Source organism: Lynx rufus, unplaced genomic scaffold (genome assembly GCF_022079265.1).
Source record: "Lynx rufus isolate CCGP_SWC_20201006 ecotype Redwood Valley unplaced genomic scaffold, mLynRuf1.p SCAF_3, whole genome shotgun sequence".
NCBI classification, from domain to species: domain Eukaryota; kingdom Metazoa; phylum Chordata; class Mammalia; order Carnivora; family Felidae; genus Lynx; species Lynx rufus.
Genome location: NW_025814845.1, coordinates 32,294,891 through 32,314,160, shown reverse-complemented (window position 1 = coordinate 32,314,160; position 19,270 = coordinate 32,294,891). Strand labels below are relative to the sequence as shown.

The following is a 19,270-nucleotide window of genomic DNA, read 5'->3' as shown; positions in this document are numbered from 1 at the left end:
GGATGTGAAAAAAGGCTAAGGACTGTGATTGCTGCATTTTGCTTTCCATTTTCTTATTTTTCTAACTGAGAGGCTTTAATTGCATTGATCCTTTTACCCTATTATTGTACACTGGGCATTTGGAGACTATTAGTCAAAGGTTGCCAGACCATAAAGAGGCATGCTTGAACCCGACCTGTGGAAAAGGGATTGCCTAGAAACGCTACCCTTGGAGCTAGATGTAGTAACTGGATGTGACATTGGGTTGATTCTCTTGATAGGGAGTATATGAACGTATTTTGGTTGCACGCGGAACAGTTAAGATAAACGAAAGCATTCTGGTGGTATTATGCTATGTATGTCGCAGATAGCTAAGGGCGGGACTGCCCTGGACTCCACTGACAATGATCTCATCCCTCTTCTCCTGAGAACACACACTCTGCCCCCGGCCACAGTGGTAAGCATCAGACCCAGATCAACCAATTGTAATATGTACTCTTTGGCAACAGAGATTGATTGGTCCAAGGGTTGGGCATATATGCCAAAGTAGAGTGAATCAGCCTCCCAGCCTGGGATGTATAGTACAAGTGCTGGATGAAAGAAGCTCTCTCACCCAAACTGAGGCTGCGGGTGGCAATCTGCTGGCTCTGGCGTGCAGACAGTCCACCTTCAGTAGGACAGAACGAGGACGACTCACCGAGAGAAACTGAGGCACGCAGGGATGAGTACCAGGTGGGGAGGGAAGGAGTTCTGCCAGCTCCAATCTGTGGTTCTGGTTGCTATAGCCTTGCTGCTCTGGTGACCCTGTTACCCCCTCCCACCTTCCTCAGTCAATACAGGCCTTTGCTCCTTCAGCAGACCTGAGCTGGGTTTATGGGTAACACCTCTACCTGAGGGTTCAGCTACAGTAACTAATACCAAAGAAGCCCTGGATCCATGTGGGTTTTTTTGTTTTCGTTTTTTGGTTTTGTCATACCTAAAGGAAAGCTAACTAGTTTATTTTTTATTCAAATCCATGCAGATCTTCCCTAGTCTCTCGTTCTTAGTCTACTTTCAATTGGTGTTAAAAGGCTGCAGGATTACAATGAGACATCAAATAAACAACGTAAACATCTTGTCACCTGCCACCCATCTGAACATTTCTCACAGCAACACCTGTGGTTAAGACAGACCTATGTTTCCTCTGTGGAATTCCCTAGCAACCGAACATAAATAAAGAAGGCAGCCATGGGAAGGGGGCGGGGGGGGGGGCTCAGTATCACAGGGCAACTGGGGGAGGGGGAGGGGGGCTCAGGTGAGAACAGTGTTTCCTGCACTACCTCAGAGAGCCAGCACCTAAGAGGAGTGCAACCTTGACAGATATGCAGAGTGTAGTCTCTCACCATAGGAATTACCAAAGAAGCTAAAAACAGAAACACGCACTGCATAATCTCTAACCTCAGGGGACAACAAAAACAGAGAATTGCTGTGTCAATCTCATTTCCTTGTTAGGCGCATTATCATAAGTGAGGGCCTTTCATTCTGAACGCCACACTTCACTAACATTTACCCGACTCTGGCTTCTGAAATATTGAATTCCATAGTAATTTTATTTTTTGCTTTTGATCTTTACTGTTTTGCTCATTTATCCATAAACATGAGCTGCTGAACTGAGTTTAAACCAAATAGCTAAGGTTAGAACATGAGGCCATCCAGACAGGACTGAACCAGTAGCCCAAGACGGGACCTCACTGTTGAAGGGAGTAAGAATAATAACTTTAAAATTTCTATCTTTGGATACCTCCATGGAAGGTTACTTGATAATGATCCATGTCTTGATTTATCTTGATGCTCTGCTTTACGAAGGGAAGAGATTTATATTACACAGGGATTTTCCTGGATAAGACGGTAAGCGTTCTCATAATGTGAATTTTATAAATCCTCCCCTTTTGTCAAAACACTCTCTTACAGAATGGTTCCATGACAGGGAATTGCTAGACCCACTCTGCAAAGCAGTACTTTGTATCACTTGACTAATTTTGAAAGTAGCTCATTCAACCAATTTTGGCAACTGAACTATTTCCTGAAATTCAGAACAGCGAAAACTTGAGGACGAGACAGGGACCAAATGGGGGAGTTAAAAACAAGTCACAATGCATCTCGGGTGTCTTGCATTTACTGAAATATTACCAGTGGGGGGAAAGGAGAGAAGGAGTACATCTGAGCCGGGGGGCCGCCCACTGATGCCGGGTCTCAGGTCAGGGGCAGCTGGAAAATGTGGTCTCCTCCATCTACCCAGCCAGCAGAGGAGGCAGGTCAGTGTGATTTTCCAGGGTTCACAGTTGAGGAAAATGGGACTCAGAGGCACGTCCAAGCTGCCTAGAGTCACACAACTTGTCCACCATCTCAGAGTCAATGAGTGCCGGAGCCTCAAGCAGGGTCCAGAGGTGCTGGTTCCAACATCTGTGCTCTTCACCCAATTTAGGGTGAGGCCAGCAGACTAGCCTAAGCTACAAAGATCCCTCTCATGGGCAGTTGTTTGTTTGGGATTAAGATATATACAAAGGATTTCATCTGATTGTATCTAGTGATGATGAAGACAATGATAAGAACTAAGCTTTCTGGAGTGTTTTCCGTGTGCCAGATTCTGTTTACGTGCCATGCATTTATCCCTGTTGTCCTTAGAACAATATTGTCAAGTGGGCACTGTTATTATCCCCATTTTATAGACGGAAAACCAAGATACTGAAGGTTAAGTAACTGGTACGAGGACACACAGCTGGTAAACAGAAGACCCAACAGAAAACCCAAGCAACTAGTTCCAGAGCTCATACTCCCAACTTCTATGCTCTCCTGTTTCTAAGACACACAGATAATGGGTAGTTAGCACAGCCTACAACTTCCTGATTCTACACTGTGCCGCTCAGACTTTTATTCAGAACAACACTCACGCTACCCTTCTATTGGCAAAAATGAGACCCTTGGAACATGGAGCAGCTTACATGTTTCTAAGGAAAAAAAACAGGATCTCTTTCAACTTGATTCCATTTCTACACTTGAAACCATATCTGTGTTCTTGGAAATCTCAAACGCCTATAATAGTGTCAACAGACTGAAAACAATTATCTCTACAGGTTCAAAATGGGTGTGTGGGGGGGTGGGAGGTTGGGGGGAGGTTCTGCTAGGCAGCTAGGCAGGCGTCACACTTCTGCTCTTATCTTCTGGATTCATGAATGACCCTTCCTGGGAAGCATGGAAACACAGCTAGAAGAGAAAAAAAAAAAAAATACGGAAGAAAACCACTAGGCTCTCCCATTAAAGGGAAAGTAACAGCTAAGTAACAGCTGCCGTCATGCATATTACAGAAAGTACATTACTTGCTTTACAGAGCAGACTGTGTCGCAAGTCAAGTCACTGTTTGCACAGGTGTATCTGTCCGTGAACAAACAAGTCCAGATCAATCCTCCTAAATTTCACCAAATAGAAAAGTGGAGATAGCAAAGCATAAAACTGGCTTTTGACATTCAAGATGGTCTTCCTTTGTCATTTTGGTTTTTCCCTTATAATTCCAAAGAAGGCTTTTTCCTTGATTTAGAGAACATCTTTATTCCACAGAAATGGCTTTTGTGAAAGGTTGAGAGAGAGCTATTAGTCTGCTCTCCAAGACAGCAGTTGCTCTGGTCTACCTAGCATTCTTTCCTTAGGGAAGCACATCCCTATGTGCAGTTCCAGTGGGGAGGCCTGGATCGCAGGGCTCATAACACAACCCTCTCTCCCAAGCAATACACTTGTCCAAGGATGGCATGTAACATCTCTTTCTCTTGTGGATTTTGTGTCTGCTGGGCCCATCTTTCCTGTAACATGGAGAGATGAGTAGGGTGGAGACAGAGAAAATTCTAGAACCAGTGAGTCCCTTTTTCTAATCTCAAAGACTCTAACTTCTGTAGTTTTCTTCCTTCCTGTGAGATGCCTTAGCATCCTTCTGAGTTGAATGAGCCAATAAATTTCCCTTTTGCTTAATCTGGTTTGAGTTGGGTTTCTGTCTCTTGCAACCAAAAGAGTCATAATATAAAAGACTAAAAGTTTAAATCACTGCCTTGACCTCTCCCAGAAGGTGCCTGCCTGAGCTGAATGTATTTCCCTCTCTTACAAAAGACTGAGTTTCTTTTATATCCAATAAACCCGTCGACATTCTAGTTTGAATCATCCTCTGATTTTAATCCATTTCTTCCTGTTTCATGCCCTACTTAGCCTGGACTTCTGGCCAATGTGATTACTCTCTAGCTGCAGTAACTTAGTCTGTCTTTGCAAAGACAGGGCCATATGCTGTTTGCTCATAAACAGCAAAATGCTCAAGCACCCCCCCAATGTGGAGTGGTCTTCCAAGTGGTTACCTCGATACCATGATGCATTTATACCAGTGACACTGCCATTGCTTCAAGCAGTGGTTCTTAAGATAGCCGTATATACAAATCACCTGAAGAGATTCTTAACCCACCAAGGCGATGAGGTCTTGCCCCAGAAGTTCTGTTTTAATTGGTCTGGGGAAGGTCCTGAGCATCATCAATCTTTTTAAAAATTCTCCCAGCCAAGGTTAAGTCAGCCAAGATTAAGACCTAAAAAAAAAAAAAAAATCTATATGTGTTTTTAATGATTTTTAGGTTTGAATCAACTAGAATAACTTGTTCTCTGACCGTGCCTTGGGGATGGGGTTGGAGATGGCATGGAGGTGTCAGCCCTACGTAACTCTCCTTCAGTATCTCCTGGGGGTGTGCTTGAATTCATTAAAGCACAGTGAATATCTCCAGGGGTATGATGGGGATGATCAAAGGCCCTGTTCTTAACATCACTTACACACTGTCCCTGTCTTCTGTGGCCTCATGGGAGCCCAGCGTTTGTGCCAAAGTGTGCATATCTGTTGTGTGGATTGGTCTTCTGCCTATATATATTATTCAAGTTCTGGTAGACTTGTTTAAAAAAAAAAATCAGACACTTGACCTTTCTGACAAAACTCACTTTGGTTAACAGAGATGATGTTATAGCCCACCTAAATGGTATATGTATTAATTTTCTAGGGCTGTGATAAGAAGGGACCACAAACAAATGGGCACACAGACACACACAGGGAGAGTGCCATGGGAAGAGGAAGGCAGATGTGCAGGCGATGCTTCTACAAGCCAGGGACACCAGAGATTGCCAGCAAAGCACCCACCAGAATCTAAGGGAGGTCGTGGGACAGACTTTTCCTCACAGCCCTCAGAAGGAACCAATGTGGCTGACACCCTGCTCTTGGACTTCCCTTCTCCAGAACTGTGAGACAAAAACTTTCTGTGGTTTAAGCCACCCAGTTTGTGGAACTTGGTTACGATAGCCCTAGGAGACAAATATAGTCCCTTGCAGAAAGGAAAAGTCTATGATTCTGTAATCGTTCACCTTTAATGCTGCCTGTAGTGATCAGGGGAAAGACCCAGATGTCTAACCCAAAAGCAGTAAGTTAAAGGGTCATTGCTGATCTTTATGCAACGCATGAAGTTTATTACCAGCTGATTTTTGAAAACAAAAGAAGAGGAACAAAAACCAAAACTTTCCTTTTTCCTAGCCTAGAAAACAAATTCCAAAAGCCTAGCTGCCTGGGCATTATAGAAATCAGTTAGAAAATTATCATAATTTTTACAGCAAAAACATATTTCTATTGGTCTTCAGAAATGGGTACTAACAGAAGCTTTGTTAGCAAACCATGAAATACTCCAAGCAACTGGTGCATCAGTCAAATCCAATTGCTTTCTTGGTTAGGGACATTTGGCATGGATTAATTTATAGAAAGCCCAGTAAACTGTATATAACTGTATATAAGCCCAGTATAACGTGTGATGTTAGGAAACCTCAAGTTGCCCTTATTTGAGACTGTATTTCATTGGCTCACTTCAGAACCTTCTTCATGGAAGCTGGTCCTTCTGGGGTACTTTGGAATAAGATGTGGGGTTAAACACTAATTAACATTGTGAACTCATTCTGTCCTATTGCAATACAATACTCATACAAAGACATTAAGAGAGGGCAGAATGCATCTTGCTGGTGGAGGCTGCTAACTCCACTAAGAACCTGAACGCATCTCTGACTTCTTGTTACCACATCTCCTCAACTTTCTCTTAATGACTTTTTTCTTTCCACCATTTTCCCTCCTGGCTTTAATATCCAACTTTGTTCTCATAAATATCTCAAGCTCAAACTTCTGCCCAGGGTTCTTTCAGCTCTTTGGGAGAAATGTTCTTCTAAAAATTGGAGGAAAGTGAAGAATGGAGAATAAAATATTAAATTTACTAAGTTTGACCAGGTATGTTTGCCACTTTGATTAAATAGAAGAACCTTGACTTAAGTTAAATCCTCCAATGACCTGCTTTGTGACTTTGGGAAATTTCTTCAATTCCTTGTTCTTTAGTTCTCTTCACTTTATGCGAAATAGCCCTAACATATTGTTTTTTTTTTTTTAATTTTTTTTTCAACGTTTATTTATTTTTTTTTTGGGACAGAGAGAGACAGAGCATGAACGGGGGAGGGGCAGAGAGAGAGGGAGACACAGAATCGGAAACAGGCTCCAGGCTCCGAGCCATCAGCCCAGAGCCCGACGCGGGGCTCGAACTCACGGACCGCGAGATCGTGACCTGGCTGAAGTCGGACGCTCAACCGACTGCGCCACCCAGGCGCCCCAGCCCTAACATATTGTAATAGTGAATGGGTCAATGAATAAATAAACTAACCCATTAACCTGACATAATTAGACAATGATGGCCAATTCTTTTGCTGGAGCCAATGGGAAACTGGTGCTCTCTTTCCACACAGTTGACAACTGCTGGTAGCTAGATGAACACTACAAGGGAAGAGCCTGCCAGAGAATGAAAAAAAAACACAAGGAAAATCAGAGGAGAGAAACGGAGAGAGAGATCCTTCCTAATAACATCAGAGAAGGATTGATGCCTATTCTATACCCAATACATGTATATGTATATACATATACATATAAATATATACAGTCTTCAGGGTCATGTGAGCCATAAGCATTTTTATGCTTAATCCATTTGCATTGGGTTTCTGTCACCGGCTACTAAAAGAGTCCTAATAAATATATGGAATCCTGTTAGTGAGAAAAATAGTAATTAGATCAAAGGTGGCTGTTCTTTTCTACTCTTTAAAAAGAATGTATCTGTTCTAAAAAGGTCCTAGAAGTTGTCATATGAAGGAAAGGGAGGGGACTGAACTTCCTCTGAATAGCCCGAGGGCCAGCAGTTGGAAGAAGCAAATTTGGGTTCAAGGTAAGGAACACCTTTTCATGACCCAGAGCTGCATAAAATGGAACAGACCCCCTCTTAAATATGTTCTGTATCCATGTACCTTTCTTTCATCCTCACTGCTGCTGCACCAGTCCAACTCATCTCCGCTCCCATCGGAGTTACTACCAGAGCCTCCTAAAGTCATTCATGCACTCAGCAGATATGTGTCAAGCCTCTAATCTGTGCTAGGCACGATGCTGAGGACTCAGCAGGGAGTAGAACACATAAAAATGCTGAGGACTCAGTAGGGAGCAGAACAAAAACCCCTGACCTAAAGGAGTCTGCATTCTGCATAGGGGAAACAAGCAACTTACAAGTACCACATACAACATGACATATGGCGCTAGGTACTAGATGGGAAAGGAGATGGGGAGCATGGGTGGAGGGCCCAGTTGCAATATAAATAGAGTGATCAGCGAGGCCCTCACTGAAAAAGAGATGCTAGAGCTAAAGAGATAGGCTAGGGACTGATGCAGATATCTGGGGAAAGAATACTTGAAGCAGAAGAAATATTTGAAGCAGAAGAATCTGGACAGGACATTAGGGCCTCTTCAAGACCAGTCAGACTGGAGTAGAGTGATGGAGGGGGAGGGAAGAAAGATTGAGGTCCAAGAGGCGGTGGATGGTTGTGGATCGTGACAAGTCTTAAGAAAGCAATTGCACAGACTCTGGGTTTTACTCTATGGAGGAGAAAGACAATAAAGGGCAGTGGAGAGACATGATTATATTTTAAAAGGGTCACTCCGTTGCTGTTTGGAAAATAAATTGTCTTCCTGCTGCCAATCTGATTCTCTACAGTCCACTGTCCACAAAGCAGAATGAATCTTCTAAAACATTGTCCAGCAATCCACTCCTGGACATTTACTCTCCCCAAAATAAAGTTTACATCCACACAAACACCTGTATGTGGCTTTTCAGAACTGCCTTGTTTGTAACAGTCCCAAACTGAAAACAATGAGAATGTCCTACAAATGTAGGCACGGTTTGTATGTAGGCAAATGGTTAAACAAATGGAGAGACATCCCTGCTATGGAATACTACTTGGCAATAAAATGGAACAAACTATTGATACACACAACATGGAGTGATCTCAAGGGCATTAAACTAAGCAGAAAGTCTCAAAAGATCACATATTGCATGGCTCTATTCATATAACTACAGTTACATGAAAAGTGCCCATTGGAGGAAATAGATGAAAGGTACCCAGGACCTCTCTGACCTGTCTTTGCAACTTCCTTGTGAATGTGCAATTATTTTCAAACAAAAAGTTTACTTAAAAAAAAAACTGTAGAAAAGACATTGTGTTCTGGTGAAAAAGTCTGCATTGTCTACGAAAAAGTCTGCATTGTCTATGTATAGCACATCCTTCCCAGTTACCTGATTCTATTCTTTCATTGTCTTTGAACTATTTTTACACCTTTGAAAGTTTAGATAACTGATAGACATGCAAACTGTCCTGTCTGGTAAAGGTTCCCTTCCCCTCTCACCTGCACGCCCCCTCCATGGAATCACGAGTTTACACATGTTAAAACCATTTACACATTCAATTCAACATTGCCTTATTCCATATCAATCTGTGTTTTGGCTTTTCCTTTGAATACTATGAGGGCATTGAACAAGTTAAAGAAAATCTTTAACATCTGTTCATTTTTTTTTGTCTGTATGAGAATCATAATTTTACTTTTTCTGAAAATTATCTTTCAAGAACATAAATCAGGTGGTGTCACTCCCCAGCTTTACCCCTCCCAAGCTTCCTGTTGCAGTTAAAATGAATGCCAGGGGCGCGTGGGTGGCTCAGTCAATTAAGCATCCGACTCTTGGTTTCAGCTTGAGCCATGATCTCACAGTTTCATGAGTTTGAGCCCTGCATCAAGCTCTGTCCTGAGAGTGAGGAGCCTGCTTGGGATTCTCTCTCTCCCTCTCTCTCTCTGCTCCTTGCCTGCTCACACTATCTCTGTCTCTCTCAAAAATAAATAAAACTTTTTCTTTAAATAATAAAGAAACAAACACACAAATAAAATGAATGTCAAACATTTTCCAAGGTGCACAAAACATGGCCAAGCCTGGGCCCGGTTTGCCCCAGGGCCTCATCTCCTCACTCTGCCCCATGCCAGGACACTCCAACTACTTGCCCTTGCTTCAGCTCCATGAGAACACCAAACTTGTTCCTACCTTATGGTCCCTGCACCTGCTGTCCCTCAGCCTGGACGGCTCTTCTCATGGATGGCTTTTTTTCTTGAGTAAACTCTCAGCTCAACTGTTCCACCTCAGAAAGATCTTCTCATACACACTGTTCTATCAAAAGTAACATCCCCATCCTATTTTTTAATCACAATTATTTCTGAAATACTGTCAATAATTGTGCTATTATTACATATGCTTTTTATATTATATTAATATTAGTAAAATAATCATATAAGCATATACATTTATGTATTTATTATATTATGTAAATGTGATATGTTAACATTGTTTGGTTAGTTTCTAGTTTATTTATTACCTGCCCACCCAAATTCCATAATAGTAGGATCTTGGAATCTGGTTCCATTATATCCCCCAATGCTTAGAAAGGTATCTAGCACATAGTAGGCATTCAAAAAATATTTGTTGAATAAATCCTTGGGTGAAGGGCACCTGGCTGACTCAGTCAGTAGAGCATATAATCATGGGGTCATGACTTCAAGCCCCACATTGGACAAAGAGCTTACTTAAAAACAACAACAACAACAACCAAACAATCCTTGGGTGAATGATGCTTCTGGAAGTAGTGAGGTATTCAGGTATCACTGGAAGTATGTAGGCAGGGTTTGTACAACCACTTGGGAATGTCATAGCAAAACCATAGGCATAGGCTCGGTCACAAGAATAAAGGAGCCTGAAGGGCTCTTCTAGTACTACAAGGCTAGGATTCTATGGCTACTACACCCTTTCTGTCATGCAACGGGAAAAGCAAAGTAATCCTCAGACATTTTCCACCAAATGATGGTGTGCACACTCCTATTCCTGCCGCAGTATCATCTCCGCATTAAAATGTTGAAGCTAATCAGACATTTAATTTCAAAGTGGAAGGTCATTATCTTGTCACAAAATTTTATTCCAATTACTTTTTTTTTCTATTATACGAAATGAATTAAAAGTAGCACAAAACATTGGGAGATCAAACAGTCAATCAGAAGCTCATTAAATATCATTGAAATTGGTGCAATAAAAAGCATTTCCCATGGCTGGCTTATTACTTAAAAGCTATATTCTGGATGGCTCAAGGAATTGACATGCTGCCAATCAAAAATCACCCTGTCCATAAATAGCCACTTGGCTTTTAAAAGTTCACTACCTTTTTTTTTTTTTTGAGATAAGAGTAAATATCTAAAGAGATTTAAAGCATAGGTGTAATTACCATCCTATCAGCCCCTATGAGACCCTAAAGAGAAGATATCAGCAAAGTCACCATCTGATAATTTAGACTATAACTTACAGAAAGATGCTTACAAAGTGCTACCAGTGATTTTATAAACACTTCAATACATTACTTATGTCCGATACTCAGCTAAGTACAAGCCCAGGCAGGGATTAGTGGCCAGTTACAATTTTAAAATTGAGTTCAACTATACAGTTGGAAAAAATGCCCATTTTATTTTCTCAAGAGTGATTATAAAGCGCTTCATTTATCTATGGACTCAACTGTTAGCATGAAGACCTGAAAGTTGATCATTTTTAAATTTCCAATATTTTTCCACTAGAAGCCTTCCCCCCCACCTTTTCTTTTAAAGCTGGATCACTAATTTTAGCATTTACTTTTACAGAAACGACCACTTTTTGACATATAGGAAAGTAGGTCCTTTTAGTTGGGAAAATATGACAACAGAAATACTGTTCCCAGTCTCTTAAGGTGTTTAAGTGGTGAGGATGATACAAACAAAAAATACATAAGCAAAAGAGAAAGCTCTCAGGCATAGGAAATTACTTCTTCAGTAGAAGGACTCAAGAATCTCTCCCCTTGAAGCCACCTCACACACACACTGCCACTACCCCAATTGCTTTTCAAAAGCCACAGCTTATTGGCAAATTATCTGGGAGTAAAGTGGGAGGGAAACATTTCGATGCAAAATTCAGAACTGCTTTATAGGAAGAAAAGTGTGGGAAGGTTTGTTATCATTTATTTCCTCCAGTATATCATTCAATTTCAGCTGTCTCACATCTCAGAAGCAGCTCCCCCATTTCTCACTTATGTGCCTAAGAGACATCTCTTTGGCATCTCATTCTCTCTCCCTGTCTTTTACCAGCATTTCATTATTTCTTAACTGTCCCTCTCATGCTTGTCTCCTTTTTTCCTAGTGATCCACGTGTCCTCATTTAGCAGTTTTCAGAAGCCAGGGAGAAACGTTGCAAATAATGTTAAATATGATTAATATCTTGAATTCCTTGAAATATGACATGCATGAGTTACAATGAAACCTCTTTTATTTCCCCATGAAATGCTTTTGCATAATGAGAAAGAAAATGTCCTCTATGCCCTAATCAGCCCTGACAGTTCCTGGACTCCCAAATACTTTTATTTATGGCATTATTTATTTCATCTCTAATAAATGGAAGGGGGGGTACCCACAGCATGATCTGAGGAGGTTGCAGGAGAAAGGGAGACTATCCTAGGTGGAGGAACACAGAGGCTGAACCAACAGAGAGAAGGCTTCTAAGAGAAGGGAGATATGGGAAATAAGAGGAAAAGACCTGAACCCACAGAAGAAAATGGGTCACTTTCCCAAGATTAAAAGGAAAACTGAAAAGAAATGTTAACTTCAGAGTGGAGAGAGGGGAGTCATATATCAGAGAGGAGATGCACCCATAATCCTAACCCTGGAAAATGAAGACTGACGGCTGGCAACCAATGTTCCTGGGAAGGAGTATGCTGGCATTGGAGTTGACCTAGGGGAAGGCTGATTTGCTCCAAGGAGCCTCTGGGAGAGGCCAGGACACTCCTCTAGATTTGAAGACAGCGCTACTCCATGGGGATCCTCCTCCAGACCACAGAGGCGCTTCTCTCATTCAGATAATTACTGAAATTGTGTGTCTTCCAGAAACATTGGCCTGGTGGCCCCAGATGCAGTGGGCGATGCAGGAGGCAAGCTCTCAGGCCGCCTTGGTTCTACAAGCACATTTACGTATATATCAAATGACATTGTTGAAAGTATCTAATCACCATCCCAAAGGGAGGTATCTGGTCATATTTTTCCCTCAATTGCACAGACAGTCTACGTGCTATGAGAAGGAGTGAGGATATGAATTCAAATGATCTGGATGCATCTCTGCACTCGACTACACACTCCCTGAGTGTCTGGCTTTGGGCAATTACCTCGCGAGCCTCGGTTTACTCATCTGCAGAATGGAGTAAATGATTCTGTTACACACTTTCGGGGCTCCTATGGTAAATTAATAAAATAACGTAAAAGTCCGACGCCCTGTGCGGCCTTGTGATATGCATGAGCTCAAAGACCATGCGGGCAGACCCCGAGAAGTGCAAGCAACGCGCAGCGACCATGGATCAGGACCTTCAAGATGTTCTTTACAGAAGATTGGGGGAGCAATTCCCCGTGGGCAGAACAACTGGCTGTGGGGATACCTTCCCAAAGGACACACGCCCCGCCCCAACTACTACCGGCCCCTCTGTGCAACCCCGAGAGTTTGGGGTCACGTAGGGGGCGCCAGGGGCTCATTTCCGAAGCTTAACCCCGCCCGCAACGGCAGAAGCCTCAAGTCTGCACGTGGGGCTCCAAAGTCTCGCGCTGGCCGGAACCTCGCCCTGTTTACCCGCGCGCCCTCGGGATCCGGCTTTCCCCCTCCCTCCCCCCGTCGGAGGCGCACACCCGGCGCGCGGACCCCACGGGCGGCGGCGGCGGCGCCAAGCCCCGCCCCCGCCCCCATTATCATTAGCAGATATTACCCTAAACACTTGCTCTTTACCTCCTTTCTCCCTCCAGGCATTGGCGAGGCGGCCTGTCAATCAGCGCTCGGGCGGCAGCCCCCCGCGCGGGGGCTCAGCTATGCCAGCCTCAGCGACAGGCGGCAGTGGCGGCGGCGGCGGCGGCCCAGGCACAGGCACACACCCTCCCACACGCGCGTACTCGGGCAGAGCCGGCGGGCGGGAGGCGGAGGCACCCTCGGAGCCCGGCGCCCGGCGGGGAGGGGGCGTGCGACCGGGGACCGGCCCCGAGGCGCAGGATGGAGGAGGAGATGCAGCCGGCGGAGGAGGGGCCCAGCGTCCCCAAAATCTACAAGCAGCGCAGCCCCTACAGCGTCCTCAAGACGTTCCCCAGCAAGAGACCGGCGCTGGCCAAGCGCTACGACAGACCCACCCTGGTGGAGCTGCCGCACGTCCGGCCGCCGCCGCCGCCCCCGCCGCCTTTCGCGCCGCACGCCGCCGTCTCCATCAGCAGCAGCGAGCCGCCGCCGCCGCAGCAGTTCCAGGCGCAGAGCACCTACCCCGCCGGGCCCGGCCGGGCAGCCGCCGCCGCGTCGTCGTCGTCTCCATCGTGCACGCCCGCCGCGTCTCAGGGCCACCTGAGGACTCCGGCGCCGCCGCCGGCGTCCCCCGCCGCCTCATCATCCTCGTCCTTCGCCGCCGTCGTCAGGTATGGCCCGGGCCCGGCGGCCGCCGCGGGCAGCAGCAGCGCGGGCAGCGACGGCGCCAGCCTGGAGCTCAGCGCAGGTACCAACTCCTGGGCGCAACTTTCCTTCCCGCTCGGCCGCGGGGAGGGGTGGGGGCCCGGGAGCCAGAAGCTGGGCATGGCGGACACCTTTTCCGCGCGCCGGACTGGCGGGAGGGTCGTGAGGGGAGAGCGGAGAGGTGGAGAGGGGCGAGTGCAGTCCGGGCCGAGAGAGAGTCGGGCGTCCGAGCGCACCCCTGAGGCCTCCACGCGCGGGCAGCAACTTCTAGAGGATTCCCCGCCGCCGCCGCCGCCGCGTGCGGAGCTTCCGACGGCGCGCGCGCCTCCTAACAGGTGGCTCCGCGCTCGGTTGCGGCTTCGCGCCCAGGAAGCCGGGCTGTGGCGGTCGGCGGCAGGGGTCTTTCGGGCGGGGGTCAGAGAAGCAGGCTTGGCGCCGAGGCCGCGCGCCGGACACCCCAGGGTGACCGCCACGGCAGCTCCCGGAGAGGCTGGGGCTGCTCTGGCGGCGCTCGGGGACGCCTTCCCTTTATCCTCAGCTGTTTCACTTTTTCCTTCCACTTCTTCATTTACCTCTCTTTCTTCTCTTCTTGTTTTTCCTTCTCTCTCTCTTTCCTGGCCTTCTGATTATCTTTTTAACCACCTCTTTGGTGCACTATTACTCTGTCGCGGTCCACTCGACTGGCTCTTGGGTTCTTTTTTTTTTTTTCTTCTGTGCGCTTGTGTTTCTCATGCGCGCGCTGTCTGCTCCCTCTGCCCCTCTTTCCCCACCCACCCCAGAGTCCCAAACCGTGTCAGACAGCGGGTTCCTGTGCACCAGCCACGCGGGTGGACCTGACGCTCGCCCCTGTTAGCGGACTTTAGGGAAGGAGACGTCCCGCCCCTCCCCCCAGCCCAGAAGATTCCCCCACCCCCACCCCGGGCTCTCGGGGCCCGCCGCTTATCCCTTCCCCACCAGGAGGGTGGGGGCTGCACCCCGGGATCGCGAGCCTCCCGAGCATCTGTCCTGCCCCTTGAAGAAATGCCTCTCCACCGGGAGGCTGCAGGAGGTCCCCTGCGGGTTAAGCTATGGGAGGTGGGCTGGTAGAAAAGCCTTAGCCTGGGGGCCTGGCCCAAGGGCCCTCCGCGTTTATCTCGCTTATCAGAACTAAAAGTTCCTGCTCAGGCCTTTTTTGGTATTTTAGAACCCCCCAAATTCTGCATGTCGGTGAGTCCAAGGCTTTTGTCCTAATGAAAATGTGAGCATTGTCTCTAAATGAGTTATAGACGCCTATGCTAATGTTATGTTGTTTGTCAATATTTTGACACATGAGGGATTGGTTTTGAGAAAGAAAATCTAATTACAGGTAATAGTGAAGACTTCCTGTTCTGTCACATGTCTCACTGATTTGGAGGTGTTTGTCGGCTTTGAGTGGGGTTCTTGTGTAGGTGTCTTATTGTTGGTGGGGTGGGTTTTTTTATTTTCAGTTGCCCTTGACCCAATATTCTCGTGTGTTTTTATATTCATTGTTAGGCTACCCATTCACTTCCATTTTTCTCATTTTTCTTCTGTGTTCTCCCCTTCTTAGTAGTAGGTTTGTGCTCTTTCTCTCTGGGTTTGGAGTCTTATTTATACTACTTTTAGTTCATGCCCGTGTTTATTCCCTAGTTCTGCTTAATCTTTATCTTTTTTTATGTTCTTTCTCAGCAGTTTGGGTTCTTTTCCCATGTTCTGTATTTGTTTACTCCCTTGCATAACCTTAGTTCCACCATGTTTACTGGGGGAGGGTTCCCCTTTTTTATCTGCCTGTTCAGTCTTTAATCTCATCTTGCTTTCTCCTTTTAGTCTTTGCTGTCTTTCAATCTTTTATTTCCTTTTATACACTATAAATCTGCTCCCTCATTGCCATTTTCATCCATAGTTTTAACCTTGCTTTTTCCTGCTATTTTTCCTGCATTGTTTCTTTTTTCTGCACCAGCCACTTGCTGTCCTTTCCATGCTCCTTCCTACTCTGGCAGTGTCCTTCCTGTCTTTCATTCACAAGGAGTTTGTGGGTGTTGTTTTCCTTTTTCACCTTGTTGTAAATGTACTCTTTCAGTGTTTCTTCTTAGCTAATTTTGTCTCCATCCCCAGGTGGAAATCACAATATCACTGAATCTAAAAGAGTGAAAAGGGGCTTTGTTTGATACCCCTGAAACTCCCTATATTTTTTATTACCTTTTATTCTTAAAGGCTGCTTGCTTGCTTGCTTGCTTGCTTTCGTTCGTTCTTTCTTTCTTTCTTTGTTTCTTTCAGGTCATAAAGAGTAAGCTTGATAGCACCAAGGGCAGGATGCCATTTGCTTGTTGGAAAAATGGGAATTGGATAGTAGGTTTCTTCCATGCAATGAAGAAAATGGTCTGGCAGCAAAAAGAAAAAAAAAAAAAAAAGGCCATAGTACTAGACATCCTGAATTGTGGTCATAATATTAATCATTGATGGACAAACCCATCTCTTAACCCAGCACAGAGATGTGAGTGGCCATCAGAGGGACAGTCACCTTAAGAGCTGATTGGCTCTTTGAGGAACTAGTGGTTCCACTTTGAACCAATGAGCATGTGTGTACAGACAGACACCACTTAAGCATATTGAGGAGGGGGCTGAAGGAGGTGGTAAGTTGCTTGTTGCACCCTCACAGAAGTGTTACTGTAGCCTCGAGGGCCACCTAATAGACTGAAAATAGCCAAAACATTGATGTGATGAAATGAGTCAAGGACAGAAGAGATAAAACTGAGTGTCCAGCGTAAAGGCAGTGAAAAGATGAAAAGGTTGAAGTGAATCTTATTTCCCATTAAAAGCCATAAACCATTGAGAGGAGAAATGTGATTAAAAATAGATTTTTCAGCATTCTTATAAAATCTCATGAAGAGTATAATTTTCCTTAAAAGGGGTAATATACCATGGTTTTAAAAGCGTATTTTTCCTCTGTGGGAGGCTTAGAGTTAAAACCCACGTAGATCTTGATATGCAGCCTAAATTTGGCATCAGGAAATGGGAAATTGCATCTTTAAGCAGAGTACAATCAAAAATGAATTACAATAAATCCTATATAATTGCATAGGTCATTCTCTTTAATGAGATTTTATTAACCTGACTGTCAAGCTTTTGAGTCAGGCAGATATTTTATCTTCTTCAACTGATAAAAGTGTCAGCTATAAACCACCATATAAATATTCATAAATCTACACATCTGTGGCAGCCTATCAGCATCATTCTTTTGGACATTAAAAGCATTCTAATTACTTTCTGTCTAGCAGAGCTGAAATGCTGCCTGTTATAGTATGTGCTTGGCAGGCATGATTGCTTTTGTTTGCCATCACAAATAGCAGCATCCTATTTTATATACCGATGGTCCAGAAAATATTCAGGGATTGACTGAGCAGGATGAATATTAGGAAGCACCATCTGGTTTTGATAGCACCAAGTATATTAACTCATCTGTTAATTTTTGACACATCATTGATTTATTTATTTAGAAAAATTGCATCCTGTTTTGCTGTTTTGATGTTTGCCATTATGAAAAAAAATTGGATGGCATTTTTTTTAAGACATAGTTCATTGATTTAAGACAAGGGTGATACTTCCAAAGATGCTTTCATTTTCTAACTTCTATTTTCTATGCCTTGAAGTCTTCTCTTAAGAAGTTATATTAATGTTTTAAGGAAATCATCTATTTTGAACTAGCTGGAAATCCTTTTGGTAGATATAATGTTATGGATACATGATAATAGGTCACAAAAAATTTTTTCTGCTTCTGCATTTTTAATATTAATATATTTCACCCTCCGCTGGGTTAAAATCAAAAGGTTACCACTAATCTCGATGGCTGTGATCTCCTTCATAGTAACAGAATACTCTTGGGTATGTGCTGTGATGGGCAAATTCCATTCAAGGCTTTACTTACAAAGAAGGACATTAAAGTAAGGCGCCTGTGTTTGATTGCCGAGTTCCCATCCCTCTTCTTATTCACTTATCAGATGTAGGATGGCTTAAACCACTTACATTCAGAAGAATTTCTAGAAATGAATTTTTTAATTAAAAATCACGGGTTCAGATTTTGGAATCAGACTAGGCAAAATTTCCAACATGATACTATCCCAACAGATTGTGCAATAGAGCAAAATAAATTACAAGTGGTCACTTTATAGTGCTTTGTGGTTGTGCTGTATGAATATTTTGTGGTGTTTAATTTTAGAGAAGTTAAGAATAAAGTAGGTAGTTTTAAAGCCCCTTTGTAAACTGTTGGTGTTCTTCCCTGCCATCTCTTGAGTGGAGCATTCTGTAACTAGGAAAAAAAAAAAAACAGTTAAAAAATTTCAAAATACATGTTCATACTTTGCTCAATTAAGAATCATGGGTCAGTGACCATTCAATTGTGTTCATATGAAAACAGAACTTTTCTCCATTTCTTAGCGATAATGAGCATTGCACAGTACTTGCATTTCTAATTATATTTTGTCTGGAAAGCTAAAGTATTGCTGGCTGCAATATGTAGTAGGTAGAAAGATTTGCTGTTTTCTGCCAAGTGTAATAGTAATATTGTTCATCATATCTTTCCGTGTATTGACGTTAAAACAGTATTTAAATATTTCAAGGTACCAAAAAGGAGAAATTCAACTTTTTATGGTCGTTATTTTTGCATCTATCAATTCTGAGAACAAATTCAGAATGAAGCGTTTGTAAAAACTGAAGGCAAGAAGTGTTTTATGGTTGTAGCTATTCTCTGATACTCTGGGTACACTTTAATACATTATCTTCATAATGTAGTGTACATAATGATTTTTTCTCAGCATATTACAAGCTTATCCTTCAATTAAGAAAACAAATCATGCTTGTCCCTAAGTCAGATTTTTTCCCTTAAAATCTATACTCTAATGTGATGTATCAATATGATTAAAGCTACTGAGTGTGTTTTAGGACATTGAACAAATATATTTGAGCAATTCTTTATAGCCACTTCTATTTTAGCCTTTCTTTGCATATTTTGTTCCTTTCATCAAGGTTACGTTAAAGGTGTATAGGCTGTAAATCAGTTAGGGCCATGCTGATTAAAATGCAAACAGTAAATACAACTTCAGGTCTAGAATGGGATTATAGGATTAAAATGAATGAAAACTGCCAGTGTGCTAGAATTGAAAATTCGTGATCAATAACATTCTTTGATTTTACTAATAAAAGAACAAAAACCCGGAAATGAAGACCACTGTGCAACATCTGAAGGCTTCCCACTTTTATGGTTCAGCTGTTTACTTTGTTTATTTGGTTTTGGTCAGTGTAAAGAATTAATACCCAAATATTTAAGGTCT

General features: G+C 43.7%; 1 protein-coding gene across 1 annotated transcript in view; it reads left to right on the top strand.

The window, feature by feature from the left end:
• The first annotated feature begins 13,502 nt into the window (after nt 1-13,502).
• The window catches only part of BEND4 (BEN domain containing 4), a 32,469-nt gene continuing 26,701 nt past the window's right edge, over nt 13,503-19,270 (top strand). Inside the window, exon 1 of the mRNA XM_047091864.1 lies at nt 13,503-13,989. Coding sequence (XP_046947820.1) covers nt 13,503-13,989 — 487 coding nt within the window. The remainder of the gene's footprint in view (nt 13,990-19,270) is intronic.